The sequence below is a fragment of the Patagioenas fasciata genome, chromosome 32, assembly GCF_037038585.1.
Source record: "Patagioenas fasciata isolate bPatFas1 chromosome 32, bPatFas1.hap1, whole genome shotgun sequence".
NCBI classification, from domain to species: Eukaryota; Metazoa; Chordata; class Aves; order Columbiformes; family Columbidae; genus Patagioenas; species Patagioenas fasciata.
Window position 1 is genome coordinate 3,244,718 of NC_092551.1, and position 12,091 is coordinate 3,256,808.

At 52.7% G+C, this 12,091-nt stretch overlaps 1 protein-coding gene across 1 annotated transcript; it reads left to right on the plus strand.

The window, feature by feature from the left end:
* Positions 1 to 223: 223 nt before the first annotated feature.
* PIN1 (peptidylprolyl cis/trans isomerase, NIMA-interacting 1) lies at positions 224 to 8,691 on the plus strand. The gene is made up of 4 exons (XM_065859223.2): positions 224 to 367; positions 2,004 to 2,204; positions 5,135 to 5,245; positions 7,838 to 8,691. Exons 1-4 carry the CDS (start codon positions 310 to 312, stop codon positions 7,945 to 7,947), a joined length of 480 nt encoding a protein of 159 aa, XP_065715295.1. The 5' UTR covers positions 224 to 309; the 3' UTR covers positions 7,948 to 8,691.
* The last annotated feature ends 3,400 nt before the right edge of the window (positions 8,692 to 12,091 follow it).

Consider the following 12,091-nt stretch of genomic DNA (forward strand, 5'->3'; position numbering starts at 1 on the left):
GGCTGAACGGGGACCGAACGGTCCGCTGCCGTTTCTTTCCTCCTTCCTGCCACTCTTGTCCGCCCGCGGCCACCGTCTGCGCCTCCGTCACGTGACCAAGACCCCGTTCCGGCTTCAACGCAGCCTCCCGCCTACCGCCGACGAGCGCAAGACGGACGGGTGCACCCACCAATGGCAGCGCGGGGAGGTTGGGCACCGCCTTCCCTCAGGCCAATAAGAGCGGGGAAAGGCTGTGTTAGCCCCGCCCCCTCGCCGCGCCAATGGGGCCGTGCCGGGCGCGGGCGGTGCGGGAGGCGCAACGGAGGGAAGATGGCGGAGGAGGAGAAGCTGCCCGCGGGTTGGGAGAAGCGCATGAGCCGCAGCTCCGGTACGGCCAGCGGCGCCGGGAGCGGAGGGGCTGGCGGGTTGGGGCTCCCGGGACAACGGGGGTGCGGCCCGGTGGGTCCGGCGGGTGTGAGGGGCCGGAGCGGGGCCTGGGCCCGGCGGCTGTGAGGGGCCGGGGTGCGGGGTTCGTGCCCCTGAGGGGCGTGAAGCGGCTCCTGGGCCCGTGGGGCTGGGCGGGAAGCGGTTCCGTGCGTGGGGAACGGGACAGCGCGGCAGAACCGGAGCAGCCTCTGGTGAAAAGGGCGGGTTCGAGCCCCCTGAGCCGCTTCGCTCTGTGAGGGGTTGCGGGGGGCCCATCACCCTCTGCTTGATGAGTCTGGGGGGGCTGAGGGAGAACCGGGGTCTGTTTGAACTGTTTGGGGTCACAATGGTGAATTCAGACCCTTTGGAATCACCTGAGTGTGTTGAGAGGCGACTCCACCGGAGCTTCGTTTGCTGCTGGGGGAAACCACCCAGGAAGGTCTTATTTTCTGATAGAAAAGAGGTGATTTTGGGGAAGGCAAGAGCGATGACCTGAAGGTGTGAGCGCCACAAACACCTTTGCTGCAGGATGGGCTCCATAGTGGAGCTTTGATAGCGTTTTGGGCTGGAGTGCATAGGGAACGATGTGGCCTTGGGAAGTTTGGGTTAAAACGTTGATTCCTGGCATCAGAAACTGATTCTTGGGGCTTAAAACTTGATGCTTGGGTCTGGAAGGTGGGTCCTTGGGGCTCTGGAAGGTGGCTCCTTGGGGCTCTGGAAGGTGGCTCCTTAGGGGCTCTGGAAGGTGGCTCCTTAGGGGCTCTGGAAGGTGGCTCCTTAGGGGCTCTGGAAGGTGGCTCCTTAGGGGCTCTGGAAGGTGGCTCCTTAGGGGCTCTGGAAGGTGGCTCCTTAGGGGCTCTGGAAGGTGGCTCCTTAGGGGCTCTGGAAGGTGGCTCCTTAGGGGCTCTGGAAGGTGGCTCCTTAGGGGCCTGGAAGGTGGCTCCTTAGGGGCCTGGAAGGTGGCTCCTTAGGGGCCTGGAAGGTGGGTCCTTAGGGGCCTGGAAGGTGGCTCCTTGGGGCTCTGGAAGGTGGCGCCTTGGGGCTCTGGAAGGTGGCGCCTTAGGGGTGAAAACTTGATTATTTGGGCTAAAAACTGATTCTTTGGGGCTCCAAGGAGCTGGGTTCTTTGGTTAAAAACTCAATTCTCTGGGTCAGAAACTGATTCTTGGGGCTAAAAACTTTGGTTCTTTGGGGTCCAGAAGCCGATTCTTGGGCTCTACAAACAGATCCTTTGGTTAAAAACTTGATTCTCTGGGTTCGGGGGGCCGATTCTCTGGGTTCCGGGGGCCGATTCTCTGGTTAAAAACTCAATTCTTGGGGGTCTAAGGAGCCGGTTCTTGGGGGTCTAAGGAGCCGGTTCTTGGGGGTCTAAGGAGCCGGTTCTTGGGGGTCTAAGGAGCCGGTTCTTGGAGGTCTAAGAAGCCGATTCTTGGGGGTCTAAGAAGCTGATTCTTTGGTTAAAAACTCAGTTCTTTGGGGATCCAGAAACCGCTTCTTTGGGGTCTAGAAGCTGCTTTTTGGGGTCCAAAACTGATTCTTGGGGCGCAGCAGCTCCTTCCCGGGTTTATTTTGCTAAGCTCGACCTCTCTGTCCCGCAGGCCGGGTCTATTACTTCAACCACCTCACCAACGCCAGCCAGTGGGAGCGGCCGAGCGGCGGGCGGCCCAACGGGCACGGGGAGCCCAGCCGGGTGCGCTGCTCGCACCTCCTGGTCAAGCACAACCAGTCGCGCCGACCCTCCTCCTGGCGCCAGGACAGGATCACGCGCACCAAGGACGAGGCGCTGGAGCTGATAAACGGCAAGTGAACGACGCAGGGTGTCGGGGATCTGGGAACGGGAGCACCCGGCTGAGGTGACACAGGAACAGGGGGGTTTGGATGTCACGGAGACTCCGCAACCCCCCTGGGCAGCCTGGGCCAGGCTCTACCACCCTCACCCCAAACAAGTTCCTTCTCCTATTTAAGCAGAACCTCCCATGTTCCAGTTTGCACCCATTGCCCCTTGTCCTATTGTCACCGATGGCTCCATCCTCCTGACACCCCCCCTTTCCATATTGATCACCATTAATGTCACCCCTCAGTCTCCTCTTCTCCAGCTCCAGAGCCCCAGCTCTTTATCCCTTTCCTCACACGGGAGATGCTCCACTCCCTCCAGCATCTTGGTGGCTGCGCTGGACTCTCAACAGTTCCCTGTCCTTGAACTGAGGGGCCACAACTGGACACACTATTCCAGATGTGACACACTAGTCCAGATGTGGCCTCCCCAGGGCAGAGCAGAGGGGCAGGAGAACAAGGGAGAGACCCCCAAGTGCCTCCGAATGGCGCCGGAATCACCTCAGGGCTCCAAATGGTGCCAAGATCACCTCAGGGCTCAAAATGGCAGCCCCAGGGGAACCAATTTTGGGTTTTTTGGCCTTGATACAAGACTCTCCACTTGCCCTTATTCTATTTCATTACATTTCTCCCGCCCAGGTCTCTGATGGCAGCACAGCTTCCAGTGTCACTGCTACTCCCAGTTTGGTGTCACCAGCAAACTGGGTGACACTCACTCTATTCCCTGATCCAAATCATTGATGAATAGATTGATTAATACCAGTCCCAAATGAAGCAGAGAGAGAGAATTATACCATTAAAGGGGCAAAAAAGGGCATTTTAAGGCTAGAACCAGGCCCTTAGATGCGGTTGGGTGTGTGGCGAACCTGCTAAAGCGAAGCTTTTCTAAGCCAAGTGGGTTAAACCTGCGCTTAGAACCGGTTTTGCTGTTTAAATCACGCAACGCCAGGTTCTAAGCCACCCGGTTTGTCGTTATTTTGTGACGTTATTTCCGAGTTTTGTTTGTATTTCGGTTGTCAATGTGTATTTTATACATATACGAATAATAAAATTATCTCAAGCTAAACCAAACGGCTTTTAAACATTTTCTTTTCGCTTCTTAGGGTCAACTTGAGTCAGTTCTAATTAAGCTCGGCTTAAAATCCAGTTGATTGCAGGAGGGAATCGACCGTGCGGATCCCAAAACGATCTGGCCTGTAACTCCGTGTGTATTCATCAACGACCTTAATTTATCTTATATTCTATTTTTCTATTAATCGTTGAAAGCCTGGCTGTTAATTGTGGCTTTTCCCCCCTCTTAGGGTGAGGGATTTGAGGGCTTAAGGTGAGGTTTAAATCACTCCTGCTGATTAATTGATGCCGCCGGGCCTAAATTAGCGTCAGCCATGAGGGCAGGGAGGGTGCTTTGGCCTCTGCCCAACCATAAATTTAAGGTCTTTCCTAACCCAAAGCCCTTTATGTGCTGAACAACCAGCGGCCGTTGCTGGGGGGGTTAAATCAGTGAACCCGGAGCTTTGTCATGGGAATCATTTCCACTTTTAGGGCGGGAAGTCGTCTTTTTGCATCTCGAGGTGTTTCGGGAGCTTGTGGCCAGGGCGGCTTTTTGATCCATAGATGTTCTGCAAAATGGTGACTTCTAGAAGCCCAAATAGCATCATTTAGACTCAATTATCGCTCTTCCTTTGCACTGGGCAGGGGAGAATTAAATGAAACATAACAAGGGCAAGTGTAGAGTCTTGATATGGGCAGAACAAGCCCAGGTTTCAGTGTGAGTTGGGAATGAGCTGTTAGAGAGCAGCGTAGGGGAAAGGGAGCTGGGGGCCTGGGGACAGCAGGGTGAGCATGAGCCAGCACTGGGCCCTTGTGGCCAGGAAGCCAATGGGACCTGGGGGGGATTAGAAGGGGGTGGTCAGTGGGTCAGAGAGGTTCTCCTGTCCTTCTACTCTGCCTTTTAGTTCAGATACTGTCAGGATATACTTGGGGAACATATATATATACATATATATATAATATATATAGCCACAGCACCCTGAGAATGCCCCATCTGGTCTGATCTGGGAAGCTAAGCAGGGTCGGGCCCGGTCAGTGCTTGGATGGGAGCCCAGCTGGGAATAGCGGGTGCTGTGGGCTGAGCCAGCACTGGGCCCTTGTGGCCAGGAAGCCAATGGGACCTGGGGTGGGTTAGAAGGGGGTGGTCAGTGGGTCAGAGAGGTTCTCCTGCCCCTCTGCTCTGCCCTGGGGAGGCCACATCTGGAATAGTGTGTCCCATCTGGAATAGTGTGTCCAGCTGTGGCCCCTCAGTTCAAGGACAGGGCCACCTTCCTGTGTCACCTCAGCTGGGTGTTCCTGCTCTGGGGGGTTGCACTGGATGAGCTTTGAGGTCCCTTCAAGCCCTGATATCCTGGGATTCTGTGAAGGGGACGGAAAGGAACAGCCTCAACTTTCTTTAGCACAAAATGAGAGTAACCAATTAACCTTGAGAACCAGCATCTCGCTATCCTACCAATGCTTCCTTCTCAATCTGCTTTTCTCAGTAGATTTTCTTGTTAGGGGTTAAAACCCATCCAGAAAGACCCAGAGCGCTTGGTTAAGGGAACGAGTGTTACTTAACTGACCTTTTAATACGAAGAATTCACTCCTTGGGGGTTCTTGGTGCTTGGTCACAAAATCCAAAGCTCATTTATTCGCGATAAACTCCTGCGATTCGGGGGGAGCAGGAGGCGGAATCATCTTTTTAGGCTTTAATTTACCAGTTTAAACAGAAAGGCTGCGGCGTAACGGAAAACCAGCACCAAGGGAGGTTTAGTTCTGGCTCCAGGAGGTTTGAGAACCTTTTTGTTGTGGGATTTTGGCCTTTTTCCCCCTTTTCTGACTGAATAATTCGCTGTATTTCCAGGCTACATCCAGAAGATCAAATCGGGAGAGGAAGACTTTGAATCCCTCGCTTCCCAATTCAGCGACTGCAGCTCGGCCAAGGCGGGAGGCGACCTGGGCGCGTTCGGAAGGGGTAAGTCCAGCTTAACCCAGCACCTTAAGCCCAGGATCAAGATTAAACCCTGACATTCTTCACAGGGGGTTGGGTTTAATAACACACCGGGAAAAGGAGCAGGAAATGCGTTTACACCCCAGGAAATGTCGTTTGATGCCTTGAAGTTAAACCGATAGGAACAAAACCACAATGCCACTCGAGGTAGGGACGGGATGCGCTTCCAACCCCAAACTGCTCCCCCCACCAGCCAAAAACTTATTGTTCCCCCTAGAAATGCGCTTAATTGTTTCAATCCCTCTTACCCATTGGCTTTTTGAACCCGTTTTCCACCCATAAAGTGAGAGGGAGCTGATTAATGGAAAAATCAAGAGGAAACGTTGGGTTTTTTTCCCCCCCCCTTGAAGCTTTTAAATCTGGTTTAAATGACCAAAATTCATGTTTGATTTTCCCACCCATCCTTTTGGGTGGAAATCGGGTTGTGGAGTGGAACGAGAAGCGGATAAGTGGATAAATCCAATCGTTGGTGAGCAAGCGGTTAAGAAATGGTGGCAATAGGACAATTATGGCGTTGCCACCGAGGGAATCTGTCCCGTGATCACCAATCACACCAAAATCTCGCTAACGAGAAGGAATCCTTGGAACAGCGGAGCCTCTTTGGATTTATCATGGGAGGAAAATACAAAGCGATGATGTATGGCTACAATATTCAACGAACAAATTCGTAGCGAGGGTCTCTATGGTGTAAAGAACCACCGCACGAGGTGGTTTTCCACTAGATGGCAATGGAGCCACGCGCGGCGCCCGAACCCCGCGGCTCTCCCTCTTTGCCTTTGATTCCACCAGGCTGGAAATGTGATTTGGTAGAACTGGTTGCTTCTGGGTGACGTTATTTCCATGTATCTTCCCGAAACCCTTTGGATGAGTTGTGTTGGTGGAGCGGGGCGGCCGGGCCCGCACCCCATGGCAAGGTTTCTGAGTCCTGGTGGAAAATAACCCCCAAAATTGAGGTGATAGGGCAGATGTGGCACCGGTGGGTGATGCCGGATTTGGCACCGGGTGAGCTGCTCATCCCAAGTGGCGCGTCCTGCACTGTGGCCACAACAACCCCTGTAGCGCTCCAGGCTGGGCACAGAGTGGCCGAAAGGGACCTGGGGGTCTAATGGCCAGGAAGCTCAACATGAACCAACAGTGTGGCCAAGAAGGCCAATGGGGTCCTGTCCTGGATCCAAAACGGCGTAGTCGGCAGGACAAGGGCAGTGATGCTTCCCCTGTGCTCTGCACTGGGGTGGCCACGTCTGGAGTGTTGTGCTCAGTTCTGGGCCCCTCAGGTCAGGATTGAGGTGCTGGAGTGGGTCCAGAGAAGAGCAACAAGACTGGGGAAGGGACTTGAACCTATGGGGAGAGGCTGGGGGAGCTGGGCTTGTTTAGGCTGGAGAAGAGGAGGCTTAGAGCTGAGCTCAGCACTCTCTAGAACCACCTGAAGGGGAGTTAGAGCCAGGTGGGGATTGGGCTCTTCTCCCAGGCAGTCAGCAATAGGACAAGGGGGCTTAAACTTAAACTTAGGCTGGAGATTAGGAAGCAATGCTTTGCAGAGAGAGTGGTCAGGCATTGGAATGGCTGCCCAGGGAGGAGCTGGACTCACCCGCCCTGGAGGGTTTTAAGCTGAGATTGGACTTAGTGCCATGATCTGGTCAATGGACTGGAGTTGGACCAAGGCTTGGACTTGATGATCTCTGAGGGCTTTTCCAACCCAGTCCATTCTGGGATTAAGTGGAGCCGCATGCATCCAGGAACCAAAACCCCTTGTTGTTTTAATGTAGAAGGGGGAAATTGAAGCTGAAGTCATTACTAATCCCAAAAGGGAAGAATTGAGCAATTTTTGGTGGCGTCTAAGAGCAGGGGGGACGAATGGTGGCCAAGAGTAAGGGGGATGAATGGTGACCTAGAGAAGGGGGGATGAATGGTGGCCGAGAGCATGGGGGACGAATGGTGGCCTAGAGAAAGGGGAACGAATGGCCTAGAGAAAGGGGAACGAATGGCCTAGAGAAAGGGGAACGAATGGCCTAGAGCAAGGGGGACAAACGGTTGAAGATCCTGCAATATAACCCAAAATCCCATCACTCTTGAACCCTTTTGTAGGAGAGCGGTGGCTCCTCTTGGCCGGGTATTGTGGCCAATTATTATTCCTCCTGCTCGTGAATCCTCGAGCGCTTCTGCCTTATCCCAATCACTAAACCTCCTGCAACTCAGGGACGTAGAGACCAGAGCGATTCTCATCTAGGTCGTGACATTACCCATGTACCTTATAAATTATTGAGCGCAGCTCATAACTCGCACCATATCCAAACCCGGAGGGCGCTTGAGCTGGGAAGGCAAAAACCCACTCGCGCCAACGCTTTTCCTCGTGTTTTTCGGTTCTGAGCATCAGAGCAAAACCCCCTTGTTTAAAACAGGCGAAAATCCCCGTGAACGAGCCGTTTCGATTCATCTCGCGACGCCACATGAAACAAACACCCCCCTGCGAGTCATTAATTGATTTGCCTGGTGGCTGCCCCGGTTCGCTCGCTCGTCGCGGGTTTAATTGCGCTCTCCGGTGTCTGCTCCCCGCAGGTCAGATGCAGAAGCCGTTCGAAGACGCCTCGTTCGCCCTGAGGGCCGGCGAGATGAGCGGCCCCGTGTTCACGGACTCGGGGATCCACATCATCCTCCGCACGGAGTGAAGTGCCTTGGCCGGGTAGGAAAGCGAAAGAGAAAGCAAACCCACCTCCAAACGCTCTCCCCAAACGAACTTCATAGCCAGTCGATTTAAAGCTCATTTCACACCAACCTCTCGGCGATGGCGCCCGACACGACGGTTCGCACCTCGCCAAGGGTGAGGGCTCAACCGCCATCCCGTAGCGTCGTTGCGAAGCGGAGAGGACGCCCAACGCGCCGCAGCCGCTCGAGTCCTCTCGACGCTCCGGTCGCGCTCCGGAGCTTCCCACACCCACCCCGGTAGAGTATTTATTGCGGCGCCGGAGCCGGCGTCAAACCCTCTGCATGTTCACCGCACCCCGACCAGGGCTGCGCTTGGCTCGTAGCTCCGGCTCCCAAAGCCATTCCCCGATCAACCATCGGGTAGCGACGGATGAGCCGGCTCAGCATCCGTCCGTCCATCCATCCATCCCGCCTTTTAGGGTGGATCGGGGCCATCGTTGCGCTGCGGTTGGCGTCGCGGTGCCGGGGTCGCTCCCCCTCGTCGGCGCCGTTCGTTAGGCCGGCTTTCCTTAATTCTTCGTCCCTTTTAGCTAGAAAACCCTTTTCTTCTTCCATTTCTCCGCCCGTCGTGGTTTGAACGCTGGGAGTCGTCTCCCGCGTAGCGAAAACGGCACCAGGAAGATCAAACGAACGGCAAATTAATAACCCGGCGCAAACCGGCTGCGCGGTCGCGGGTCTGAGCAGGAAATAAAGCCCTCTCCAATTAACCGTAGTGATTAATTCTCCTCCTTTGCCTGCGCGTCGCTCCTATGGGAACAAAACCCTCTGCCAAATGTGCTGAGTCGGCTCTTTTAAACCCCAAAATGGAAACGTGGTTTGGTTTGCGCGGTGTTAAGAGAGAAAAACTCCCATTATAAGCTCTACGTGAATGTTCCTTATCCGTTATTCCTTATCCGTTATTCCTTATCCGTTATTCCTTATCCGTTATTCCTTATCCGTTATTCCTTATCCGTTATTCCTTATCCGTTATTCCTTATCCTTTATTCCTTATCCTTTATTCCTTATCCTTTATTCCTTATCCTTTATTCCTTATCCTTTATTCCTTATCCTTTATTCCTTATCCTTTATTCCTTATCCTTTATTCCTTATTGTGGGTTTTGTTTTGTCGACGTCTTGTTTGGTGAGAACTGATGAACCCGTACGAGCCGCGACTCCAGATAAGGTTTAATCAGTATTTAATAACTATTAATCAGTACTTAATGATAAGGCATATTTGGGCCTTAGAAGGGCGTATTTGGGCCTTAGAAGGGCGTATTTGGGCCTTAGAAGGGCGTATTTGGGCCTTAGAAGGGCGAATTTGGGCCTTAAAAAGGCAAATTTGGGCCTTAGAAGGGCGAATTTGGGCCTTAAAAAGGCGAATTTGGGCCTTAGAAGGGCGAATTTGGGCCTTAGAAGGGCGAATTTGGGCCTTAAAAAGGCCTGCTTGGGCCTTAAAAAGGCGAATTTCTGCCTTAAAAAGGCGAATTTGGGCCTTAGGAGGGCGTATTTGGGCCTTAGAAGGGCGTATTTGGGCCTTAGAAGGGCGTATTTGGGCCTTGAAAAGGTCAATTTGGGCTTTGAAAAGGTCAATTTGGGCTTTAAAAAGGTCAATTTGGGCTTCGAAGGGACATAGTTGGGCCTTACGAAGGCGGGTTTTTGCTTTCCAAAGGCGCCTTTCTGCTTTCAAAAGGCATATTTGGGCTTTAAAAAGACATAGTTTTGCCTCCAAAGGTGACTTTTTGCCTCCAAAGGTGACTTTTTGCCTCCAAAGGTGACTTTTTGCCTCCAAATGTGTATTTTTTTGCCTCCAGAGGCCTAGTCCTGCACTCCAGGCCCAGGCACCACCCCTCATCCCGACATCCACATTTGTCCCAACATCCACATTTATCCCAACATCCACATTTATCCCAACATCCACATTTATCCCGCCGTTCATATTTAACGCGTTATTCGCATTTATCGACGCGGGGGTGTCTGTGCCTCTAGATGTAGCTCGCGAGCCACCACACGGAGCCGGGCTCAGACGCTTCCCCCCCGCGGGGCCATTTTGTGCGAGCGCCGTCTCCATCCCCAAACCTCAATTACGCCATCAACTCCAAACCAAACCCCCCCAAACCTTCATCACATCATCATTTCCATCTAATTCCCCGCATTTCATTCCCCCCCCTGCTCCACGGGGGCCGAGCATCCGAGCTCGAGGATGGAGCTGGAGCCATAATGAATCGCCACGCTGCTAATTAGGCATTCCCAGCCTAACGAAGCGCCCTGGAGGGCCGTGGGGGGGGGATGTGATGCTTTATGCGACATCATTCCAACAGAACGAGGCTGGATTATTAACATTTTCGCTTAATTTTAGCGGTTTTCCTCAGTCCGCGTGTGTTTGCAAACAGGGTCGCGATCGCCCCCGTTTTGTCGCCAAATACGGCTCCGAAATGCGGCTCAAGGTTCCACACACAAAGGGGTCCCTTCCCTGTTGGGTTTGTGACTCGTTTGTCTTATTTTACCCCAATTTTCCGCCGTTTTCCACCGTTTTCCGCCGTTTGGTGCTTCAGGCTCCGTTCCCGGCTCCGTTCTCCTCTCCCATGGTGAATTATGCGCTCGGAAAGCGAAACATGGAGGGAAATTATGCCCCAAATCCCCCGCGAACGGCACCGAGGGTGCTGGATCCTCCATAATAGATTCAGGAACGTGATTTATTAATCCTTGGGTCGTTATAAAGGGCTCCGAGAACGTTTGAACGCGACAAAGACTCCGCTGGTCTTGGTTCGGCTTGAGCGACGTCCCCTTGGCCCCGCTCCTGGGTCGCTAAGCTTGGGTTTAAGTGCTCATTTGGGTCACTAAACTTGGGTTTAAGTGCTCATTTGGGTCACTAAACTTGGGTTTAAGTGTTTGTTTGGATCACTAAGCTTGAGTTTAAGTGTTTGGGTCACTAAGCTTGGGTTTAAGTGCTCATTTGGGTCACTAAACTTGGGTTTAAGTGTTTGTTTGGGTCACTAAACTTGGGTTTAAGTGTTTGGGTCACTAAGCTTGGGTTTAAGTGCTCATTTGGGTCACTAAACTTGGGTCTAAGTGTTTGTTTGGGTCACTAAACTTGGGTTTAAGTGTTTGTTTGGGTCACTAAACTTGGGTCTAAGTGTTTGTTTGGGTCACTAAACTTGGGTTTAAGTGTTTGGGTCACTAAGCTTGGGTTTAAGTGCTCATTTGGGTCACTAAACTTGGGTTTAAGTGTTTGTTTGGGTCACTAAACTTGGGTTTAAGTGTTTGGGTCACTAAGCTTGGGTTTAAGTGCTCATTTGGGTCACTAAACTTGGGTTTAAGTGCTTATTTGGGTCACTAAACTTGGGTTTAAGTGTTTGTTTGGATCAGTAAGCTTGGGTTTAAGTGTTTGGGTCACTAAACTTGGGTTTAAGTGTTTGTTTGGGTCACTAAGCTTGGGTTTAAGTGTTTGTTTGGATCACTAAGCTTGGGTCTAAGTGTTTGGGTCACTAAACTTGGGTTTAAGTGTTCGTTTGGGTATTTGGGTTTGTGATGATGATGATTATGATGATTATTATTTAATATTATCTTAAACCACCTGCTTTTCTTTCCCGAACGAGCCGCAGCATCCGGCGCTTCATGGGGTCGTTGTGACCTGAGGCCTAAGAGTCACAAACCATAGAGCCAGCTGCTAACGAGCCTGCTGGGGTAATTAAGCCGGGACTGGTTTGGATCAGTGACACGGTGACATCAATGGCTTTGAGGGCCCCTCCTTCACTGAGCTTCGGGGGGATAAACGAGGAGCTGCCCTGGTTTTGGCCCCCAAGTGATGGTGGGTTTGGCCCCCTAATGATGGTGGGTTTGGCCCCCTAATGATGGTGGGTTTGGCCCCCAAATGATGACATTTTGGCCCCCAAATGATGGTGGTTTTGGCCCCCGAGTGATGGTGGTTTTGGCCCCCGAGTGATGGTGGTTTTGGCCCCCAAGTGATGGTGGTTTTGGCCCCCTAATGATGGTGGTTTTGGCCCCCAAGTGATGGTGGTTTTGACCCCCGAGTGATGGTGGTTTTGGCCCCCGAGTGATGGTGGTTTTGGCCCCCGAGTGATGGTGGTTTTGGCCCCCGAGTGATGGTGGTTTTGGCCACCAAGTGAT

Bases quoted from the DNA above. Each gene is read 5' to 3' on its own strand.
- PIN1 (XM_065859223.2), top strand. From the start codon at position 310: ATGGCGGAGGAGGAGAAGCTGCCCGCGGGTTGGGAGAAGCGCATGAGC. The intron at 2,205-5,134 runs GCAAGTGAACGA...CTGTATTTCCAG, and splicing joins GGCGCTGGAGCTGATAAACG to GCTACATCCAGAAGATCAAA. The intron at 5,246-7,837 runs GTAAGTCCAGCT...TGCTCCCCGCAG, and splicing joins CCTGGGCGCGTTCGGAAGGG to GTCAGATGCAGAAGCCGTTC.